This window comes from Calonectris borealis, chromosome 1 (assembly GCF_964195595.1).
Source record: "Calonectris borealis chromosome 1, bCalBor7.hap1.2, whole genome shotgun sequence".
Classification (NCBI taxonomy): Eukaryota; Metazoa; Chordata; class Aves; order Procellariiformes; family Procellariidae; genus Calonectris; species Calonectris borealis.
In genome coordinates, this window is record NC_134312.1 from 62,108,634 (window position 1) to 62,132,981 (window position 24,348).

Here is a 24,348-nt window from a genome sequence, read left to right on the forward strand (position 1 = left end):
CATTTCAGTGTTATTCTTGGTCATTCCTGTATTGATCATCTTTGCAAAAAAAAAAAAAAGTCTATTGATGAAATGTCTTAGATATTATCAGCATGGTTTTAATCTAGAGAAGGACAAAACCCAGAATAAATAGCTAGGCTCTTCTAGCAAGCCAGGAAAATACAGGTGGGTCCATCCCTCCTAACCTCTTCTGGTGTTAAAAACAAAACCAAACTTACTGGATTTCTGGAAAACAAATCCCTCTTCCTATTTCTGTGCCCTCTCAATCTATCCACTTGAAACTGAGATGTGATACTGAGTTGTTAAGACAAGTCTTGTGAGTAATACATACCAGAGTAGCAGACTTTTTATCCCTTAGGTAATTTTCTATGGCATCATTATTTGGGGCAAAGACTGTGTATGTGTGTGCAGCTTCTATTTCATTTGCCAGGCTGTATTGCTGTCGTGAAACACATAAAAACAAATCAGAATGACCACTGACAGTCTGATACCAGTTCAAATGCAAACAAAGCAGAGAACCGCTTCTATTCTTAAAAGGATGTGAAAGCTTACAATAATGTAGCCCCTGAAAATGGAGTAATCTGGCATTTGCTCTAGGCGGGCCAGCAGCCTCGGCATGACGGTGCTGCGGAGGGGCGTCAGAACCTGAAAAGGGAGCAGATATCCCTCGTCAGCGCATGTGCACATGCTGTGGTAGCAGCTGCAAGGATGAGATGCAGGAGAAAATGCTGTTCTGCACAAATACTCTTTTCCAAGGATTCTTAATTATTTTCCACTGCTTGTGGTGCAGAGGAACAAATCCTCCCTATGCGGCCGTATACCTTATCAATAACGTGTATGATCCCGTTTGTGGTTGCGATGTCACCAGCCACGATGTGAGCACCCTCGAGGGTGAGGTTCTGAAAGAGGGAAAGGAGAAAGGGTTTGCTTTTGCATCGTGGTGGCAGCGTTTTCCTGGTGGTTCGTGCTGTGGATTTCCACACCTTCCCAAACGTTTGCCTAGGGCTCCACCACGGCTCCGCTCGTGCCAGTGTGCATCCACCCTCAGGGAGAGGAGGAGGAGAGGTGACTTTGCGCAGGAGAGGTGACTTTGGGACTTGGTGCTGCTCCCCGTGCGCAGGCCGGCAAAGCCATGGGGCGGTTACTCGGGGCAGGTGCGCTCACCCCCACCCCACGGCAGGACGAGCTCCCGTGCCGACCCAGGCGCTCCCGTGCCTGTGCAGCTTTGAAGGACCCCATTCATGATTCTTCCCTTGGGGAAGGGAGGGAAAGGGAACTTTTCCCTCCCTTAATGGGGATGAAGTGCTTAAATGTGCAGAAAACCCTCCTCAGAACACAGAGTACTAAATAAAAAGGGCTGAGGGGGAAGGGCCGTAAGTTATAGTTATTTACCATTACAAATACCGTCGGGTGGTTTGGGACTATCAAGTTGCACATGTGGCCACGTGCACAGTATCACTGCTTCCTCCTACCTTCCGAGTTCCCTAAAATAAGTTATTGGGTTTCCTTGATGCTCTTTGTCTAAAATAGTTCACACAGGCTGCTCCAGGCAGGGATTGCGCTTCCGTTTGGCTACGAGACTGTCCAGCGTTTGCAGCAGCTACTGGGACATTAGGAATAAATAATATTGTGGACAAATTTCAGCTAGGTAAAGTGGTGGAGAAAATCAAGTTAATGTTTCTCCCAGAGGGCCCAATATAATTGATCTATTACTTTAATTTTATGACACGGTCTTTTTTTTTAAATACAGGTGCATAATGTCTGTGTGGTTTTGTAATACAAGAAAGCCAGTGGCAGTGATGGTCAGGGTTTGGTGTATGATACCACAACGGTTTGCAGGTCATCTCACCCCATTTTCTTTAGACAAGTGTAGGAAGTTGCTCTGTAGAGATGTTGGCAGCATGTCAGAGGACGATAAATTCTGGAAATCAGCAAAGCTGTAAGCTCCTGTCAATACATGATACCTAAAGGAAATTAACTGGATTTGAAGGTTTTGTATTTTGTCTTTTTTTTTTTTTTTTTTTTTCAGATAAATATGCTTAGTGTGTCTAAAACTGTGGTTTGAAGCAGGAATTGTTTGTACAATACCTAGTTCAGCTATGTTCTGATCTTAGCTTGACCTTTAAACATTTCTGACATAATACAAATAACGTCTTTTTTTTCAGTGGAGTTGCTACAGAGATTTATACCACTGTAACTAGAAGGGGAATCCTATGTCCCTCCCTTAAAAATGTAAGACCTGCCTTTCTTCAGAGGCTTCAGACCAAAGTCTTGTTTGGAATGGAAAGCAATTCATTAAAAAAAACCCCCAAACCCAAAACCATTAACGTACTTCAGTAGAATTGGGATGTTACTCTTTGACATCCAAAAGGCTTTCTCATCTTCATCCATGTTTTCAATTGCTTGAAGAGAAGGCACGAGGACAGTTAGGTTTGAGGTGGTGGACAACACCGAGTTTATCTCAGCCTCCTGCATGAAAGTAAAGAGCGTAAAATAATTCATCCTGAGGACAATCTATAAATAGCAGCCGGTGACTTTTTAGCAAGGTGGAGTATGTGACGTGCTTTGTGACCGGCCTGGAGAGGAAAAACTATTATACTGAGCAATGACTTGAACAAAAGTACTTAGAGCTGTACAAAAATGGTAAATGAGTGTTTATTTTTTCAGAATAGATTGCCAGCATTTAAAGGGCAGAAGCAATGTTTAGGTCAGAATTTCTTTTTGTTATGAAACACATAAGTTGCCTCCCACAAAAATTAGCCTGTCTCATGGATTCTATTTTATGCACTTGAATGTTAAAAAAAAATTATCATGGTGATAAATACTAGTGGTTACTGATAACTTCGAGTAACCTGCTCTTACAGAGCACTCCATGCTATTTAATAGATAGAAGGATTATGAACCATGAAATAAGAAACCCATATGACACAATGTTCCCATTTGGAATAAGACTATTTAACATGGCTGGGATTTTTCAAGATGTCCAAGGGATATCTGTGCCCACTAGCACTGCAGTGGGGCTTGCTGCTGACAGCTCTAATTTTAGACGGGGGATGTGGGCTCTGTAGTATGCATGGACTGATTCACCTTCCCTATGTTTGTATCTGCCTTAAGGTTGGAGAGAGCCTCCACTGGAGAGGATTTTTCCTGTTGCACGGATTTTTTTGTGGAGTAGAAAAAGGAGAGCTAAAGATTTGAATGTGATCTTGATGAAGGTGTGGTTCTCCAAACTTTTCACAGGCTCCACAACTTGCCATTTTTGATACCGCACAACTTGAGGGAGCAATATGAGCTTGGTTTCTGCCTTTTTGCAGCTGGTGTGCTGCCTGGAAGCTTGCTTGTTTTGGATAGTCCTTCAATACTCATACTGGGTTTTAAGTCAAGAAGGGAATCGGCTCCCTTAAATAGCTGGGAATTTTGTCTCTGTTAAGATCATCTTTCTTTCTAGCCATCATCACTGTCACCTTCCAAATATTTAAATATAGAAATAGCAACAGACTTCCCTTTCTCATCCTTCCTGGACAGGAAGTAAAATATTTGGTTATGAAAAGTGGTAAACATCACATTCCTGCTCAAGTATGAAGTTAAAAACCCCACAGATGGATATACCTCCCTATTTCGCTCATATTGGTAGCTACCATTATTTAATTTAAGGGATACCATTTCTCTGAAGTGTAACAGAAATTTCCATATCCCTGTTTCAATAGATTATCCAGAATCTGCTCCCTGATTCCCCCCCCCCCCCCCGCTTCATTATCTAAAGAGCACATTAGCAAGTGAACAGCCTTTTCTTTTGTGCTCATTTCTTTAACTTCATTAGTTTCTCTTTACAGTGTCCAGTGCTGCAGCCTGAGCCCAGGGCCAGGCAGATAACTGGTTTAAATTAGCCACACTGGCCTCTCTTTTAAGCAGCTCCTTGAGGTCCCTGTTGCAATTGCATGCTTTAATGATCCTCGAGCCGTCTAACTTTGAAAAGCATGAAAGCAGCTAATATGCTGTGAATTCTGCTTCTGATGCTATTCATTAACATATCCCTGTTCCTTTCTGTTTGCCATGTATTTGCTATACACTTCTTATATTTAGGGTTTAAACTCTTTGTGGGAGAAACTGGTTTTGATCTTTATTCATACAGTGCCAACCACAGTGGGGTAGGACCTCTAATGTAACTGCTGCCCTAGCAACAGATGATAGCACGTGAAAATAAAAAGTAGTCAGTGACAATCAATTTATCTAGAACTTTTTTTTTTTCATCTAAATGGCTGTTTCTTCCCTAATCTGAAGCCAAACAAGCTAATTTCTTCCTTCATTTCCTGCACCTCAGTCAAGCCCGCACAGACTGAGCTTTTTCCTCCTGCTTGCTGTGACCAGCCATACGGTTGCGTTTTCCTGGCACGGGGCTCAGTGAAAATGGGGAGGGTAAGGCATTGCCTTCCCTCTCCACTTACTTGTAGTTTTATTGCATGAGGGAATTTGGAAGGAGCCACTTGGGTGCATATTCAGGCTCTGCTTGTACTCTGCTGCTGGTCATCTGGACTGTGGTGTATTTATGTGCAGAGCGAGTCATGGCTTATGTAGCCCCCTGCCTTAGAGAATGGGCTTGTAACTTGCTCTTCTGCTTGTGGAGCTTCCTCACTTGCCTGAATTTGGGATCTGAATTTGGTTTTCAGGCAGAAATAGGGAACCAGATGATCAGCCTCACCGTGACTGGTGGGAGAGGCACTTTGACGCCTCTCCAGAGCTTGGGCCTCTGCTGTGTGATGGGAATGTTGCTGTGAAGTTCCCATTTCTGAAGGCTAAAAGGCTCATGTATTTCTGCAAACTTGAACATATTAAAAAAATCAATCATGAAGTGTACTTACATTAACCCATTGGTTAAATGCAGCTGCTTCTGACAGAGTAGATAACTCCTGGTTAGAAAAAGAGAGAGCAATGAGTATGCAAGCTATAATTAGCTGTACCAAAGTACTCTTGCTGTGGCCTGTGGTGTCATCGGCTCTCTCTGGCCTGACTGATGTGTTATGGAGGAGGAGGTTTTCAGTATGTATGAAAAGGGAGGACGTTCATGTTTTTCTAGTACTGATACTTTCTGGTAATGGGAATGGTGAGTTACCAACTCTTTGGAAAATCGGGCCATCTATTTCTTAGGTGTATTAGGTGTGCCTGACCTTGGTACATAATGTGTACTAACCTCAGGCTAAGCGTTAATTTTCTGGGAATATAAACCTAAATCTTTTCTTTCATGCAAAATTAATTGAAAAAAGGTATGTTGCTTTGTTTTGTATTTGTACAGCATCTTGCATGTCATCCTGCAAGTGGAGAGCCTTTATTCTGCCACAGTACTTCAAACAGAGAGAGATGATGGTGTGAGCAGAGATGGCAGATAGTGCCAAGAGCCATGTAAGATTATTGTCAATGGCTGGGACAGCTGACACTTTCATTTTTCATATGCTATTAAATGCGTATTTATTTCACCAATTTACTTGTTTTGGTTTTATTTCCCTGCCGGTCAGCATGGTTTATTTTAACATGATAAATTGACCGTTTCCATTGAGAGAGACCTTAAGGCGGAACTTCAGAAGAGCTGGGTGCTCGCCGCTCCCAGCTGGGAGGTGAGTGCTGAGCACTTCTGCACGTTAGGCCTCTGGGGCTGGCAGTTTTCAATTTGTCTTAAAGAAATATGCTCGGATCCCTTAGGCCCCTTTCCAAGCTATGTTTTTAAACACAACAGATCATTTTTGTATCAGGCAAGAGTCTCCAGCCGGAACACTGTCTGCAGATAGCACTGGTGGGCATCATATTTTTCTAACTGTTTGTAATGGCTTTGCTATCTCTCTGTTTAAGATCCAGTGTGTGAACTGTGCAGTAGGTCCTGTGCTCAGAGAAGATGACCATATTACTTACATCTGCAGCATTTCCATAGCATATTCTACCGTCTCCTTCGTAGCCCTTTGGGCACACACACTGCCAGCCATGTGAAGACTCAAATTGACAAGTTGCCTTTAAACCAGAAAGAGAGAACTTGTCAAATAGTGGTCAGGAGACCACTCAAGAGCAAGGATGGCCTGTAAACCCTCTTCCTGATACACATTTATATACAGACATAACCTTAACAAAGGATCTTCATACCATCTTCCATGGACGTCCTCACCCTCCTATAGGACAAACTCCACCAGCTGAGGGCACTAACTCCCTCACCTGCCCACCATGCACTAAGTCGAGGAGACTAAACCTTTGCTCCACCCTTTCTTACTTCCTCCCTACATAAACTGGGCCCTGTTCCTTCACCCGACTACGGCAGACCCATCCTCCGCTCCCCCATGCTCTTTTCTTTAGCCTGAGGCTGGTGTGGCTCTTGCAGGCACTACAGAGCACAGCAGAGCCTGCAGGTCTGCTGAACGCATGCAGCTACTGATAAAGCTGATAGATGCCTGCGTAGAGATGACTTGAGTAAAAATCTCAACAGACTATTGCATCCAAATTGTAATTGCTGGTAGAGAAGCAGCATTTATTTACTTCAGGCTTGAGATAGTCCTTCTGTACAGGCAGAAATGGGAGCATCCCTTCTGTCTGTCCTCAGCACACGTACCGTATTGACATGGTTCACATAGCATTTTTGGTGCTTGTAGCACTGCTTGGAAAGCTTTGTTCCAACTCAAACAGAAATTGCAGGCTTGAAGTGGCAAGGAAACTCCATGTTGTGCGCAGGAGGCGAGGTGTGATATGTATCTGAACGCTTTGTTCAGGGAATGATTAATTACTCACCAGATGATGGCATTTTCCATTTTGTTCCAGGCATGAGTTTATGGGTGTGCATTCAATTCCGTTCCCCCGAAATCCATCCGTACACTTGCAGTCATTCTGTTTTTTCAATAAAACACAGCAATTCATTAAAATGATTAAAATAGCGTGCATATTGTAGACGTGGTGAATTAGTCTCTCTGTGTTTCTGTGTAGCTCCGTTGACTTCAGTGGAATGACGCTGATTAATATCTCCAGAAGACCTTTATACCTGACATCTACTAATGTACTTACTAAAAAGTATTTGCTGCCAGAACACCGCCACGTAGGAGGGAGGGAGTGCTGGGATAGGAACTGAAGGAGACTGTTTTGCGTAGAGCGCGCTGCGTGGAAATAACCTTGTGACTGGGAGGGAGAGGAGAATTTGGGGAAGAAAACAGGGTAGGAAGCACCGGCAGAACAAAATGGGTGAGGACTAGCGTCGAAGGTGGCAATGAATGTGAGAGGACGTACCTGACCCGGCCCAACGTATATGCAAGTGGCATTTTTGTGGCACCCTGCCATGGCGGGCAGCAGGCAGTTGTTGATGGCTGAGCAGTCCCTTCCATCGCCTGTCCATCCTGCCTGGCAAACGCACGTGTGCTCTCCTGGGCCTGTCTGAATGCACTCGGCCTGGGAGGGATGCAGAGGAGTGCGTTCAGGATAGTTAGGTGGCACCTGGCTTTAGCTGTAAGGCTTATCTAAGCAATAGCGATGCCGCTATTGGGGGGAAAGGGCTTGAAACTGCAGTGAAAATTGTGACTCTTCCTTCTGCAAAAGTTTCTGGCCAAACCTTCTTTACTGCCTACTTTTCTGTGGTGTGAGGTTCTGTGGGAAAAGCATATACTTACATTGATGTTACAGCCACCTGGGTTTAAAGCAGCACAAGGATCAACTTTGCTGCAGCTCATGCCATCTCCCTCGTAGCCAGGTTTGCAAACACAGCTATAGAGACAAGAGGAGGAGGGAGGCATTAAACATGATAGGACGGCTGCAAAGTGAAGTGATTGTTTTCCACTGTAACGTGCTATTTATAGGCAGCTTAAAATTGGTAACCTTGGATTCAAGATGCAAATAGCTTAAATGCATACATTATGGTTTTTTTTCAAAATATTGACTGGGTTAGTTAAGTCAAATCGGGGATCCATTCTCTGTATATGAGATGGGGAGTGAAATTAATTCTGCCTGATGTGATCTTTGCAAAGGTGAACTAATAGCTCTAGATTAATTAAGAGCTGGGGTTGCTCTTTCTTTCAGTGACACAGAAGATAGCCCTCTCCCTGAAATGCATGCAAGACAATGAGCCGCCCTGTTTCCCTGAGTCCCCCCCAAGATTAACCCAGGGACGGAATTTCTTAAGCACTCAAGTTACGCAGCATCCCACATTCTGCTTTCAGTGGTGACTCATTATGAATGCACTGCGGCAAGAGGCAAACTTGCTGCATGTGAAGGTGAGCGTGAGGCAAGCGCAAGGCAGCTGCAGCAGTAACGGAGTTTTGCGACCAGTCCTGTCAGGACTGGAGAGCCTGTGCTGAAGTCTGCGGTGTTGCGGCATACAAATCTTACCTGAGCTGACCGGAGTGAGCTATCTATCCCCAAACTGCTTGAGAGTTTCATTGTTTTTCAACAAGGTTCAAACTCCTAATTTGCTAGGAATGGTTAGAAATAAGAGGTTCCTAAGAACCTTTGTAGATGTTGGTAGGAAGGCAGCCTTCTAAACAAAGGTCAGATCTGTATGCATCTATCTTATCAGTGTTAAATATAAGGTACAGGGTAGGGCATTGAGAACTCTTAATTACTATCTTGCAGCTCAGTGTCGATGCGGCGCATGTTTATGCTTATTTGCTGCATAGCAGTATTTCAGTGGCTGATGTTTGTGTACTGCTACAAGGCGCTGTTTTGATCAAGCAAATAGGAAAGAACTGCATCATAGTTAGTATTAATTAGATGCAAGTTACTGACTTACCTCACTGCACCATCGTTAAGCTGACAGTCTGCGTGTGCATGGCAGAGCTGTAGGGAGGGCTCGCAGGGAACAATCTGCTTATCACAGAGCTTCCCCGTGTATCCACTTCTGCATGATCCAGGAAGACAGAACCCGACGCTGTCTATTCGGTTATCACACTTCCCATAAATGCAGAGGCACTCTACCAGAGATAAATTACAATGTGCAGTTCCATAGTGGTAAAAGACATCTATCCTTACATAGCACTTCTTATGAATTGGGTCCCGCTTTTTTTCTAGAATCAAACTTCTGTATTTTTAAAGTCTCACTTTGTTGGAGGACTTATTGTTTATTTATCATATCCATGTCTTTTCAGGTGTGGTTTATGGATAACTATTTAAAATCTATTTTGTCTTTATAGTGCATTTCTCTATCAATGAAAGTCAAAGTACTTCAGAGAAGTAGGAACAGAATACTATGTCCCAGGCTATTGAGGCTAAAGTTATTTCATTGCACAACTTTTGGTGTATTTTCAGTGATATAGGAAGCCTTTTAATACTGAGTCCACAATCCTACAAATTGCATGGTGCTGGGCTAGTACACAGAGCAGCAGCACAGACCTACCAGCACTTTGCTGGGGCTGGGCTGATTAGTGCTGCTGGGAGGCAGAGCGAGGTGCCCAAAGGACATAACAGGTGAGCCTTCTGCAATCCCAAGAAGTGCCAGTGATTAGTTAAGCCAACACATACTGCTTTGACAGGACTGGAGCTTAGGCAATACCACCCTTTCTTATGGAATTTGTCTTTTGGTTTTTGTCAATGTACCTCTGAACCTTCGAGTGAGCTGTGCTTCATGAATGACAGGCTGCTTCATAGCAAAAAAGACTAAAAATGATTTTGTAGATGGGGAATATTTATATTTCATGTTGTATATCCTGTAGACTCTCAAATGTAGTATGGTTTGACATAGCAGGACTAAATCTGTCAGTATATAGAAGATGACTGCTAGAACTATAAGCTATTCAATAGATCAGAAATTATTCAGTAAAGATGGTTATGAAGTGGCCCTAAACACAATCTGTTTATAGATCTGGTTGTTCTTAGATTGCATGTGTTTGTCATTGCAGGCAGAATCTGCTCTGTTGTGGGCAATACGAGATGGGAATGGAATAGCAAAGATTTTCTTTTCAATTACCGATGTGAGGGAGACAGAAATGAAAAGAACAATAAATTAATATAAAGCAAGCTATGGCCCCTGCAGAAAGCCCAATTAAGTCAGTGAGAAGATTTTCACTGACTCTGGGTTTATGATGTATCCCTTTGAAATAAGAAATTAAAGTACCCCGGAAAGATCTTGCTCATCCTCTGTAGAGACTGTTCGGTGAGCAGTTAAATCCTACCTCAATGTTACTAGGGTCCAAAAGAAATAGACCATGCTCTTGGGCTGAGGAAGTACAGTTGTACTTACCTTTGTCACACTGAGGTCCGTATTTGCCAGGGTCTGAGCAGAACTGACAGTGTGAGCCTTGAAATGCCTCAGCACAAATGCAGGTCCCATTTCCACCCAGGCCATCCATGCACTGCGATATGGGAGAGAGGTGATTTCTATGTATAAATTGAAATAAATCTTTATCCTTCCCCCAGAGAAGAGACTATGTGCCTGTCCATATTATAACGGTGATAGACTACCACGAAGAACCTCAGCTTTGATGAAAAAGGTATTTCAAAGCAAAAGCTTTCCTTGTGCTTGTACTTTGCTGCTATGTATTCTACCATCCTTTGCAATTTTAAAGTGAGAATAGTGAGCTGGGTCATTACCCTGTGCTGTGCAAAGTAAAAGTATCAGAGTGGGTCACCCAGCCCCAGCCTTGCCTGTGTGCTGTGTGTTGGAACCACAGAAACCTGCAATTTGGACATCTGAGGGGAGACCGATTCATTTTCCCTTCTCCCTATAAGCGAACCTGAAATTCACAGCCATCACTGGACATAAATGCAGGGTGCAGCTCTTGTGGAACCTAACATTCCTGTTGGGCAGAAGTGCTTCAGGGACTTTTGGACACAGCCTGTCCTTCCCCCCGTGGGAGTGCAGGGTGCTGCCGGACGCTCTGCTTACCTGCCCGTTTCCTGAGCAGGGTTTGGAGAAACCTCCTGGACACGGGCTGCATTCAGGGCCAAAGAAGCCTTTGCAACACTTTGGTTCCTATGAAATAAAGCAAATATCCTCTTTTCCAGCGCCTTAGTGTGGAGGCGGTGCGCAAAAGACAACTCTCCATCGTGTTTTGGCCCTCTGGCAAAGGCCTGTAGGGGTAGCTGGCTCCTAAAAGACTTGTGTTGAACCAGAACCACCTCTGCAGTGGCCTTGTTAAAACCAGGAAGGGTGTTGGCAGCCCAGGAAGGGGATGCACAGACCACCAGATCCTTTCCTGGTTCTTATCAGACTCATCAGTGTTAGAAATCCCCGTCCTGTCACCAGTTACGAACGTGCCTGTGTGTGTCTGCTCATACTGTGTGCACTCTCACATCTGCCCGTGGGAGCGCAGTACGGTTCAGAGGCACCAGTCTCCTCTGCATCTGAGATCAGGAACTCGAAGATATGTTTTACCCCAGGGAGATGCTGTGAAAGCTAGACATGCTGCTTTGATCTTCCTCCTTCCCCTCTGCACCCGTATGGGATTTAGCTGCTACACAGCCCTAAACGTTTTTCTCGGCTGCATCTTTTGTTTTCATCATGCATTGGCTGCTTGATCCATTTGTTTATCAAGAGCACAGAAAGTGTATTAGAAAAAACCTTGTTTACATGTGTGATTCAAGGGAAATAGGAATTAGCAAAAGGCTCTCAAAGCTTACGGATTTGTAGACTTCTCTGCTTGTTACTTAACGGTGGTCATGAAATGCAGAAGCCTATTTAGGAGCCCCAGGAGCCAGAAAGGTGTAAGTACTTCTCAGGACCTAACGCGTTCTGCAAGGACTAGGCTTGCCAAGCAGAGCAAGTGGAGCGCAGTTCTTGGGAGTGTTTCCCGTTCATTGTTACCCAATATCGTGTGAAGTCCTGGGACAGGAGGGGCTGGGACCGGGGGTGAACAAGCTGTCCTGTTCTTCGTGGGTGGAGCTGTATGGGGCAGTGACAACATTTGGGCTTGGAGTCTTATGTGAAAACTCCTGAGTTACAGAGTATGAGAGCATTGTTGTCAACAACGTGTGGCAGCTAAAAAACCTCACTGGAATTTGCCTGGTACTTTGCTCTAAGATTTACAGTAGCTCCTCTCAGCCCCCAGTAGAAGGGTATGGAAACTACATGGACATCTCCAAACATATCTCAACTCCAAATGGAAAGTTCACAATGCAAAAGACAATATTTTGGAAAACTTTTATATATGTTTCACCTTAAGAAACCGTAACTCTGTACCTTTGTTGTTATATTGCAGGATCTAGCACAGCCGGTTTTTTGAAAGGTTGGGCCTTCAATAATGCATCTCCGTTTTGAGAAAGGCTGGAACATGCACAAAATGGAAGCATTAGTATTTCCAAGCAATGTACAGTTCTGTGGTACAGTCTTAATATCGCAACATAATTTAACTGGAGAACAGAAAGCACCTTGTCATAGTTTATTAAATTATGTATTTTTTCATAATATGAACTTTCTTTTCATTATTACTGAATAATGGCATATCTATTGCTGAATATGGCATATAGGACTAACTACCAGTGAATTTTTATAACATGGGGAATAAAATTCCTGTGGTAGCTAGACTTGAGTTTTGTATATGGAGAAACATGCAGCCAGATTTGCATCTCTTAGATACAAAACAGATGGAAGATTTTCAATCCTTTCTGAAGCTACTTCTGCAGACAGTTACTTCTGGGAGGATGCTTAATCAAAAGGAAATTTTTAACAGATGTGAGGTCTATTTTAAATGTATCCCTCCTCTTTTTCATTTACTAACTCTCAAAGCATAATCGTAGCAATTCTCATCCTCAGCTCTGTCTTCTGCCAAAGCGTATCCTAAATAGATCTTACTTTACCTGAGAAAAGAGTCAGAACTTCTATGAAGTCTACAAGGCATCTTGCAACATAAACAAAATAATGCTGAAATAACTCGATGCTTCAATCATTGCCAAAAAGAGACTAAAGTACCATCTGTATTTGTATTTTTATGCAGTCTCTTGTATTCATATCTGGTTCTTTTGCTCATTATATTGGGAGAGCAGTAATCAACGTATGGGGACGCCTTCCCTCTATGCATTTTGTACAACTGAGGAATCTGTCAGGAAATGTCACTTACGATGGGCTTTGAATCCTGCGGACAGGGAGCCAATGCATACGATAAACAACTTGCACAGACACTCTAGATGGAAACAATAAGGATAGTCAGTTCAAAAGGCATTATACCAACTACTGAGATGCATACTTATGGATGATATACCCTGTAAATTTTAAGTACGTCTATTCTATGACTTTTAACTGTCACAGCATGGATCTGGAACCCAACAACAGCACCAGGGCTATATCCGCTGGCTCTGATTTTTGCTGAGTGGTTGTTCGTTTCCACCTTCCCCTTTGTATCTTCATTTCCCCCACTCCCTTCTTTTAAAGAGCTGGCAGCTTCCTAAACAGAAGATAAGCATGGGCATGAATGCACTGGCGTCGTTTGCTCAACCCGATATAATATATTAACTCATATTGTCTGAGGGTCTGGTGCAGTCTGCACACTTAACTCCTATGAGAATTTTTTTATTTCTTCCTAGGAAGACCACAAATTAGTTGAGTCTCATATAAAGACAGCGTGACAGAAATTTGTCTTGTGTATAGCCAGTGGAGAGAAAAATATTCTTTGCTTCCATGTTATAGATCCTGTACTCTGCTATGATCCAGAGGTGTATAACTATTTTTATGTCTTCACCTTTCAGTTGCCTTTCCCCATTAGCTAATTTATCACCATGTGGTGGTGACAGAGACTGGCAATTACAGCACTGAGGAGGTATAAACTCCAGTTTTAAAGGTGAGTCCTCTGACAGGCTCAACATGCAATAACTTCAGAGAGGTTGAGCCTTTCAGTGTGTGGATATGGAGTCTGTCAAAGCTGTGGTGCTCGTGACTGCTAATGTCTTGCATTTCAACCAAGTTAGAATAAATCCTAGAGCCAGCATCCAGTGTGTTACTTCACTGCGTTTCATAATCAGTGGACAAGTGACCACGAACCTGAATTATGCCATTTTCCCCACAGATTTATCACTGGAGCTGTGAGTAAAGAATCAGGTACTGGTTTGGATTTAGTAGTCCCTCGTGTTGTACAGCACTTAAAGGAATAAAGGACCAGACTTACAAAAGCAGTTGGGCATCAAATAGTTGAGGTACCAATGCCACTACTATGTTTTAAAGGTCTGCAGGTCAGACGTATTTTGGCAAATACATTTGGGTGTTATAAAAGCTCTCTGATAAGCTGTGTAGTCATGGCTGAAGTTGACTTAGGCTCTTAGCTTTCTTTGCGTTTCTGAAAAGCCCAGCAAATGCCTCTTTGCTCCTTAAAAACTTAAAAATCTGGCTGATTACTGTGTTTCCTGCTGTTGGCGTTGCTCTCCCTGCTGCTCAGTGCCACTCAGTGTCACCTATTTGCTCCCTTTCTCCACCTGGAATGGTCTCAGCCATTGACATGTACCTGCTCCCTCCTTTTCCTGAGGATGGGAGTCCTGCCTCTCCCCTCTGCCACGCCGCAGAGGGGGGACAGGGAAACGTGTCTGCCCTTCCACGCAAGGTCCAATCTGCCCATTTTCAGCGGTAGATAAAGATGCTGTCTCTGCACCGAAGTGTCTGAAGCAGAGAAGTATATTCCCTTCCACCAAGTCTGCTGTGGGAGTGATGCCCTCTGGGAGGAGGTGGAGCAAGACCTTGAGTCCTGCGGTTATTACCAGCATCCAGGTACGGTTACATGGATATGTGTGTGTTAGCATAATGGTTTCATCTTTAGGGATGTACAGTTCTTGTAGGTGTGTACAACTGCCAGTTCCTACAAGGTCTGTCACTTTTCCCTAGTACCACAAGTACTATTTACAAGGTGGCATTGCTCTTGTTTTCTGAGAGTGATGAAGATGCACGATGGCAGGTTAGAACAGCAAAGCCACTGCTCCCTCTGGTATTCTCCTTGGTAGCAGTGCTCTGCTTAAAGCCTTGGATATTAAACTGTATTTCAAACTATGCATGAAGCTTTCAAAGCTGACAAAGCTTCAGTTTGGGGAACAATTTTTATGAGAGATGCTATTTGTTTTGTCTTCAAATAATTTTTCATAGTGTTGCTTTAGGATTGATCAATGTCAGACATAGTTTGTAGGTAGGTTCCTGGTAGGGAATTCAAATTACTGGAGTGTAATTTGAATTTGTAAGGTGTTGATCACTTTTTGTATTGGAGATTGCGGCTCGGCGCTCTGCCTGGTTTATGATTATATTGCACATATGGCACTTTGTAGTTACTGCCAGAGGTAATAGTTCTTTAGTGCCAGCTCTTATGTTTTCTTCATTAAATTTTGATGGTGTCCAACTCTGCTGGGAACCTTTTTCAAGGCTGTGGTTCTAGACTGTTATAAGTTAAGATAGCAAATGTTTTGCATTACTGTACCGGAACTGTTACTGGCCCAGATACGTGCTTGAACACGGTCCAGTAACAGCTCATTGGAGCCACGCTTACTGCAAGCTAAAAGCTCAGTCTGACACTCAGTCTTCTTACCAGAAGTAGTATCTGAATGTTACCAAGTGTAAAGGCCTGTACTGTGTTACCAAGGTATGTCAAAATCCACCTTTGAAATATTGAACAGTTTTGTAATTCCTAATTTGAAGAAAACTGGAAGAAAACAGGACTAGGGGAAATTGTGGCTTCTGAAAATAACATATTTCTAATGTATTAATATAAAATTAATTATTATGTTAATATTTTAACTTGCTGGCTCCTTTCCCTGCATATTTAGTAGAAATGAAAATACTGATCCAAAATAGTTTCCCTGGGAACCTGACACTAATTACCATGTACTTGTATGCACAGGTGGGATTCAGGAACTGGAGGAAAAAGTTTGACCAGAGAGACAACATATTTAAAAGGGCTACTGCAAGAATTAGATGAGTTAAAGTGGTATAGGATTTGCTCATATGAGTTCCCTATTTACAGATTATTTGTATTTGTGCAGTACTGCTAGCTAGGAGGCTGTATGTCATTGATATATTAATTTCCAAAAATACCTCCCTTTTTATGGACAATATCAGAGAAAGCAGTAAAGAGGAAGCTGGAGTGCATTATGGAGCAGTGAAGAGCTATTGATTTGTTGTGATTCTCTTACCGTTGTGACTTGAGTTCTTGTCTCGTCACACCGATGTGGTAGAATTGGAACAATTGTGGGTGGGATAAGGACTCCTGCAAGAGTATAAATGCGACCATTTTTTGCAACAATATCTGTTTCTTCCATTTCTTCTCCACTCACCAAGACTTGTCCCTACGAAACAATAAATTATTATTAATAATACATTTTTCATAGCTTCTTAATATCTGATGATTTAATTTCAAGAATTTCTAGTCATACTTTTTTTAAGTGGCTATCTATTTTTTATTACACTTGTTTTATGCAAGAAGCATGCATAAGTTGTGCATTTTCTTGAATATTGGTCTACAACAGCGGAATGTTTCCTCTTAATCTGCACCATTAACCTGTGGAACTGGTGACTAAAAAGACTGGCCAAAATGAGAAGACTACTGATGACTTCAGGCACTGATTTCAGTGGGCATAAACATGCTTTGGTCCTCTCTGTGACAAAGGGGGGGAAAAAATGAGAGGGAATCTGGGATCTATCTAAATTCACAGGAGAAAAAAAAAAAAAAAAAGAAAAAGTATTCTTTCTGCATTTACTCATGCAGCTGCTCTGCCTTTAGAAGAATTTTCATAGGTGCATCTCTTCTCCAGAACGTTCATATTTGGCTAAAATACGCAAAGAACAGAAGGGAGTTAACATAACAGATAAGTTTGGTTTCGCAAAAGTACTGACAAATTAACACCTTCAAAAATGTGTTCACTAGGTTCATTAGGATCAGAGACTATAATAGTAAAGAGAATAAAAGAATATCTATGTGTGCACTGAGAAGTGTTTAAAATAACCAAAATATGTAACAGAAAGATTTAATTTTTTTTTTTTTTTTAACTAGGCAGAGCATGAATGAGGATCATTCCTGGACTGGGGCTAATCATAAGAGAAAAGAAACTGCAGGCTGTCCTTATATACCAGTCGTTTGCTCTGCATCCTTTATAATACTAATTTCTAACAGTAGGTGGGAATGGCAAGTTGAAAATCTCTGCCTCATTATAGCAAGAAATTCCTCTGCTAATGTCCCCCCTCCTCCCTTTTTTATTCCCCCTGCATGCAAACAGTTGCCTAGATCAGAACGAGCTGTTCACAGGTGAAAGCTGCCTTTGACTTACAGTGCTGGTCCTGTTAAAGTAAATGTACTGCTTCGCCATGCTTCTGATGTGCTCTAGTGAGACGAGGCTGGCAACCTCTAGCTGAAATGAATATAAATTGATTGAAAGAAATGCAATATCATCATTCTTTTCAAATCCAGATGGATTTCACAGGAAAGACCACCTTTCTCTTTAGGGTGAGCGAATGACCCTATCAGCTTTTCTCTAGCTACGCGGGCAGCCTCGCATTGACTAACCTGCTTGTGTAACGAAGTTAGAGTGATTAAATTTTGACTGAGCTTGCTGGTTGCTGCACGTGAAGAGCTTGTTGCCCAAAAGGATATTAATTTTTCTCCTGACTATAGCAACCAGTCTAAGTAAAGTCATCACCTCTCCCTAAAAATAGCCCTCTTTGCATCCTTAGACCATTGTGGAAACGGCGGTGCTGATATCCTGTGAAGGGACACATGGATCTCATGCCTCTGCTCCCTGTGATCCCGCTCTGTGCCGGGAGTGACCTCCGCCTTGGATGCTGCAAGCGGGGCCTTTTGCTAGGGACACGAGCACGTCCTTCCTTCCCTGCAGCGGGGGTTGGGGTGGGTCTCCTCTAGCCTTAGTTGCTGGGGGTGTTGCTGGGTTCTGCTCTTTGTTTCCAGCAGAAAAAGGAGGGAAAAATGGGGAGGATGACAAAACCACCTCTTTCTGATAAACAGAAGACTAATCTTAGCAGAATTGGCTCGTAGAGAGCTTGATTTTGAAAGCAACTCCTTCCTGCAGCCCTGCCAAGCTGACAATACCCCCTGACTTGTGGTTCTTGCTCCACAGCAGGCTAAGGTAGCAAGTCTCAGGTTCTATATACATCTATACATGACTATATACATCTATATTTTTTTTTCCCACTTGGGCTAAGTCCCCATTACCAAAAGGTATATTTTAAAGTGGAAATAGTTACTTGCAGGTAACACAGTAGCGTGGCACACCACAGTTTTAATTTGCCATGATTCAAGGACTGCCCCATGCCTCCTAGCAGGGTTTTATTTTGATTAGTGACACTGAGGTGAAAGGTTTGTGTTCTCAGTGACCTTTATGTGACTGCCCTTTGCAGCCTTGCTGTGCAATACTGAGTGGAGGCTGTTCTTGGAAAATCTCTGGCTTCAAAGTGGCCACGGGTTTGAAATGCTCTTACACTCTGGGTCAGTAAAGCAGCCGCGCTCACCTCAGTGTTGGAAACAATGTGGTATCGGACCAGTTCCAGCAGCTTCCATGAACCCTGCCAAAGCAGAAAAGAGGCCATTTTAGCCCAAAAACTGAATCTGGCCCGTGAGAGGACATGGGAATGAGAAGGGCATCACCAGCTGGTGCACCAGAAACCTCTGGATCAATGGTGGTGCTCATGGCACGCAACCTGCCCTGTGACCTCTGCTCCCTCTGTCTGTCCCTGCCAAGGGTGGCACCTCCCAGGAGAGGGTTTGGGACTTTGCAATGTGGCTGTCTGGGCCATGCTGGCAGGGCAAAAGCAGGGGAGCGAGGAACTGGTGTGGGGGATTGGTGTCGCTTCATAGGATGGAAGATCCCAAATTCCATTCCTCTCTAGGTATTACCTTGATCTTTAATTGTTAGAAGTGGCTTAAGTGTTGATCATAGGAGTTTAGTTTAGATGAACTAGATGAACACAGGAAAATGATGTATGTATGCATCTACTGTATATCTACGTATATATCTACTACCTAAGAAAGATTTGCATTATAGAAAGATTATACCTCTGCAGAAAGCAGGTAATCCAGAGCCTCAGCTTTCATATTACTCAGAGCCTCATTACTTGGAACAAAGACTGTGTAAGGTCTGCTGTCCTGCCATAAATCCATTCCCAGGCCAGTTTTCTGTTTTGGTTTAAAAATAAAAGTGAAATTACATATTAATATTGAAGAACTGGAAATATTAAATATAAATATTAACAGATATGAAAATATCTGAAAATAGTTTTATGGAATAACTTTTCTGGATCCTTACCTCTATCAAAGATGTAAATTGGCTGTATCTTCCATTATCTTGAAGTACTGACATTATGGTTTCCTAAAATAAGATGAAAGTAAGATTTACTTTAGCTGGGAACATGGAATAAATACCAATTCTTATAAGGCACTTTTTGAATTACTGTATGAGTCTTAGTTATTACAGATTGAATAAATTTGGGTTTCCTTATTGTTTGGGTGGCTGGTGGTGTCTAGAAATGGCTGAGATGGTAGCACTCTTGTCCTGGTGCTGTACTGGCTTATAGTTAGAGTTTGTCATTGTCCTGAAATACTGTGTAGTCACAGAACATACAAACAGTGTGTGTATGGGCAAAGTGTATTCACTTTCCCCATATGAATGAAGAATCTCTTCATTCCCACTGAGAAAGGGCAGAGAAATAAAATACTTGCAAAAACACCATATAAAGAAGTGATGTCTCAAGGAAGTATGCTAGGCAGGGCACCAAAAAACCCAAAGCATCCAAAATTATCAGTTTTTATAATATTAGCCTTTTGAGGGGAGGGATTGCTCCATTGAATACAAGTCTTGCCTGATACCTGTCCAGGTGTCCCTTCTTTTAGTATGTTGTTGCAGAATTCAGTGAGGTGCACTGATCATGACTGCCAGTTTCCCAAGGAACCCCTCAAATGCAGCGAGTACAACCAAATCCTCCATGGACCGGCTTGGCAGAAGAGCGAGTGTCTGTTTGTGTGGAAACTGCGTCATTACCTTTCACTTTGAATGTTGCTTCTCTGAGTTGGCGCACAATGGCTCAGCAGAGTTTGTCTAGCTGCTGTCAGTCATCCTCCTTTGTGTTCAATTAATGTGAAAATATTTTAAAAGGAAGTCTGACATTGCATTTATATAGCTTATGGCTCACCTCTTTGCTGCTTTCAAATGTTGGCTCCACGTTGTCCATGGCTTTGTCAATAATGTGCAAAATCCCATTGGAAGCAATAATATTTCCCTGCAAAAGTTTTCCTTTTCTCCTTCCTCCTTGGAGTCTAATTCTTAATTGATTATCCTGAAAGAAGCCAGGCAATGGATAGTGAGCTCTTTATTATGGAATGACAACAGAGAGAGTATGGGCATTGAATACCCTCTTCCATTGCCAACACCTGGGCTGTTTAAACCTGGGGAGGCTAAAGGTTGCTTCCAATGCTTATCAAGGAAATGGAAAAAATTCCTTTGACTTTGGATCAGGACTGTGTTATTTTGTTCCAGGACAGCAAAGTTCAGAAGAGAAGCACGGACAGGCCCAGTGGGGAGAGCAGTGTACCTAAAAGGGCTCTGATGACTGCTAGTAATAAAAGTCTGCCAGGAAATGATTTAAAATGTGATTGTACTGAAAGGGTCAACTCCTGTAATCTTAAGGGACGACAAACCATTTCCTTATATTATATGTATATTTAAAACAACAAAATGTTGCTGATTCTGCACTGTACTGAAGCCTGCAGGAAACTAACAGGCCTCAGACAGCAATGATGTTTTCCTGTTACAAATGGAGTGCGTACTCGTTAAAGAAATAAAATAGATCTCTCTTCTCAGATGACACTCATCTACTAAAAAACATGAGAAGTACTTGATTTCAGCCTTCACATAGACTCAAGTCATTAACAGACATTTAATGGACCAAGAGCAATAATTCTATATTATAAAATCTAGTTTATCAGCTGTAGAGAACAATTCTTTTAAACTGTGGGGTCAGACTGCCCTGATGTTTTCTGACATCAAATAAGCTGGGCTAGTGATGAACTTTACTCCATGTTTTTCATGATAAATTGCCACGTGCATTTTATTTATGTTGAAGACTTCTGTGTGCTGCATCATTCAAAGGATGCCCAGGCTGATGCTCAGGGGGAGGTGGGATCTGCAGTGCAGTCGGTGCTTGCTCTTTGTGACCAGTAGGGACAGGTTTCCAGCATAAGCTCTGGGCTTTTCCCTCCCCACGCCCCCTCTTGCTTCACCTAGGCTCTCTTAATGTCCCCCCCAGCTCTGTTGGTCATGTCTGCAGATTTAAGATGACTTAATTTTAGTAAACATTTTTAGAGCGGTCTGTGTTAGACTGCTGTCACTCAGCAGTGATGCATCTCTAAAGGTAATTTTTGTTTTCACTAATTTTAGCGGAAACTTTGATGCCGGTGAGGTTTCAAGTTTCACTTGAGCTCCTTGTAATGCATGGCCACTGCTGTGGTTTTTCATAATCCAGCAGTTATCTGCAACCTGACGTCTCACTGCAGAAAGAACTGTCGTACTCCTTGTTGAGTGAACAGAGAGTAGTGTTCTTGCTGAGGTAAGCTGGAAGGCCACTTACCTTTTCTCCCTTTGATATCTCTCCTGACTTGCCAGTCAAAGTATATATTACATTAGTATTATTCAAGCTACTGGTATTCAACTGACCAGCAATTACATGGAGTTTCACGAAGTACTGTGCTTTCTGTTTATTATTCAGAAGATCCTTTATCTAGAAGAGCAGAAGAACAGAGATTTATTTCAATACTGGCTTCATCTAAAAGTAATCTCATGGTGAATGCTTTTTTCCTCCAGCTGTTACATTCTGAAATGATACGTTTTCTTCTGAAGTGAGGTGATAGGATCTGAACCAAATGGAGGATTCTCAGGTCACTTTTTTTTTAAAAAAACTAAACCCTTTTTTTTTTAATCACCCTTACATAAAAGGTGACCTGTAAGCCTCCCTGCTGAAAATTCAGATCTTAATTCAGACCCTGTCTCAACCAAGTGAAAAAACCTTTAAGCATAGCCATGTAAGACAATCCAAAACTTACTTGAAGCATGACTGCATTCTACCCTGACTCGGCAAATTATTCTGTTTTTCTTTCAAGTAGGAAAAAGACAATCTCTGGCCCCTAGATTTAAATGTATCCAGAAGTGTATTAGAGCAAAAAGTTCTTCTGAATCTGTTGCATCAAAACACTTTTAACACAGATGAGATTTCTGGAGGAGTTAAATCCCCCCCAATTTAAAACCCTCTCTGTTGTTTACTTACATTTGTACCTTTGAGCCCCTTGTTTGTGGGTACAAGCACGGTAAATGGTCCCAGAGTAGTCAGCGGCCATTCATAGACATTTTCTTACAAGGAGAGAGGGGGAAAAAGAAAATTTTAAAAGCTCGTTGAAGGAAGGAACTGTGTAATCTGTGCCAGGTATGCAAAGGTAGAATAAGAAAGAAGACTATCTGTGATTATTAAATGTTAATTTAAGATTCTAAAATCCAAGTCATTGAAAGATGAGAGGCAGATGGGATGTGAAATCCAGGTGTTGCTGCATATTTGACACAGGATGAGAAAAAACATTCAGACTGCTTCTGGCACCCTGTGGCACGCAGACCAGGGTGATGGACATGAAAACAGCATTTCTTTGGAGATGTGTCTTTACAGGAAGATGGCCTCCTGGTTTAAATCAATTCAGTCTTCGTGGGGTGAAGGATAGGCTGCTGATAACCTGCTGGTAGTGCAAATATCAGCAAACACATAGCTGGTAATAAAAACTGGTGCACTGAAAGTTAATTAAAGTTCATTTGCTACCCAGATGGTATTTCTGTTTCCAAGACAGCAGTATGAGACCACTGATTCTGTAGCCGAAGGCATTAAATATTTCTAATATTCAGCTCTTTTTCTAGAGGTTTAAAATCAGAACTAAAACCATCTTTACAGTTGTTATAGGTATGTCGTATCAGAGAATATGCCTCAAAATTAATATGCTGTCTTACAAAACAATGTGGACTATTCTGCTGTATATTCTTCATTTTTGAAAGACATTAATGTTGAGTGAATGTACTGTAAAATAACCTGTGCGGTTAATGTGTCTTTGTAGCTTCTGGCTAGTAAATCAAATGGCACATTTATGTCCAAAACTTAACCAAAGAACATAAAATCTGTATTGTTGTTAACAAATGGTGGCGCCCAGCACATCAGGCACTTTTCAGACACATAAGGAGAAACACACAGAGAAACTGCAACTGAGCTCTCAGTGATGAGGCAAAGAATTTCAGTCTTCAGTGCTGGATGTGAGGGTCACTGCCAGGCTTTGTCCTTGGCCAGCTATGGGGAATTCTTATTCCGTTCTGTCAGGAATTCAGGATCTTTATTTTAATTGCTGGGCTCAGTGAAAAGGACTGAGCAAATTATATTAAACAGGAGGAAATTTTTCATATTTGCAAATTCAACTTGAAGATCCAGCTCGATTCTAGCAGTTCATAGCTCACATTGTGGCCATGCCACAGAAGATGATGAGGACAGTTACGCTGTTCTCTTCATGAGGTGGCTGCAATAACTGTGAAAGGCTGGTAGCTGTGAGCCCTGACAGGGTCTCCACCTCACCTCTGCAGAAATTTGGAAACCTGGAGACCTCCCAGCTGTGGCTGAGGTGCTCTGGTGGGGGGTCCTGAGTGTGATGGGGACCATGGATGGGATCAGTCTCTTCCCCTTGCCTCTCTCCTCTTTCCTGGTGAAAGCAATGCCACTGCTGATGGCTGGGGACTGGGGAAGAGGGACCCACCTAGGAATCCTGATGGTTTTGGTGGACTTCTGTGCATCGTTCTAGATCAAATCTCAATTATCCACATCAATAGGGGCAGGGAGGGAGAGGAAGTGGGATAATCCCACTTATCCCACTATGGGGCAAAACCCACTGGTGATACCAAATGATGTGTGAGGGGTTGTGGGAACGTGTTTAGCCCTTCTGCTTGGAAACTCTTGCAGATTGCATGGCATGGTGAGCAAAGGCATCTTTAGGCTGTCAGAGAGAGTCTGTGGTGAGCAGCGTGCGTGCTGTGTCATGCTGGTTGTGGCACCTTCATGCAGCGGAGGTGATGGGGGAGACAGGGCATGATCAACCCACCCAGCAGGAGCTGACTCTGCTTGCCTGTGGTCACTTACCCATGAGCGATAAGGCGGATGTCAGCTTGCCTTGCCACCGTCCTCCCACTTCGGCATTCAGGTCCCGGAGGCGCTCCATGACGTTTCCGTAGCACACAAACCCGTTCCCCACGGAGCCCCCCTGGCATGTACACCTGTGAAGGGATTGTCGTTTTAGCTGTGGGCTGATGCCTTGTGGTGTCATTGAGGCTCTAGCTAAACCTGCTCCAGGGGTTGCTTAATTGCTTCTCTGAAGGCATTTTCAGGAAGCATGAACGCATTTTAGTTTAACCTTTGCTTCTGTA

At 42.7% G+C, this 24,348-nt stretch overlaps 1 protein-coding gene across 1 annotated transcript in view; it reads right to left on the reverse strand.

Moving 5' to 3' along the window:
* The window catches only part of STAB2 (stabilin 2), an 86,413-nt gene that overhangs the window by 41,530 nt on the left and 20,535 nt on the right, over window positions 1-24,348 (reverse strand). The window contains exons 10-31 of the mRNA XM_075157393.1: window positions 24,065-24,198; window positions 22,175-22,257; window positions 21,482-21,631; window positions 20,048-20,191; window positions 19,165-19,227; window positions 18,915-19,034; window positions 18,371-18,424; window positions 17,176-17,256; window positions 16,045-16,197; window positions 10,835-10,921; window positions 10,190-10,301; window positions 8,744-8,924; window positions 7,629-7,722; window positions 7,252-7,410; window positions 6,763-6,858; window positions 5,902-5,997; window positions 4,860-4,907; window positions 2,333-2,469; window positions 1,850-1,964; window positions 822-899; window positions 553-645; window positions 332-439 (exon numbers count right to left, since the gene is read on the reverse strand). Of these exons, the coding sequence (XP_075013494.1) occupies window positions 332-439; window positions 553-645; window positions 822-899; window positions 1,850-1,964; window positions 2,333-2,469; window positions 4,860-4,907; window positions 5,902-5,997; window positions 6,763-6,858; window positions 7,252-7,410; window positions 7,629-7,722; window positions 8,744-8,924; window positions 10,190-10,301; window positions 10,835-10,921; window positions 16,045-16,197; window positions 17,176-17,256; window positions 18,371-18,424; window positions 18,915-19,034; window positions 19,165-19,227; window positions 20,048-20,191; window positions 21,482-21,631; window positions 22,175-22,257; window positions 24,065-24,198 (2,386 nt within the window). The remainder of the gene's footprint in view (window positions 1-331; window positions 440-552; window positions 646-821; window positions 900-1,849; window positions 1,965-2,332; window positions 2,470-4,859; window positions 4,908-5,901; window positions 5,998-6,762; window positions 6,859-7,251; window positions 7,411-7,628; window positions 7,723-8,743; window positions 8,925-10,189; window positions 10,302-10,834; window positions 10,922-16,044; window positions 16,198-17,175; window positions 17,257-18,370; window positions 18,425-18,914; window positions 19,035-19,164; window positions 19,228-20,047; window positions 20,192-21,481; window positions 21,632-22,174; window positions 22,258-24,064; window positions 24,199-24,348) is intronic.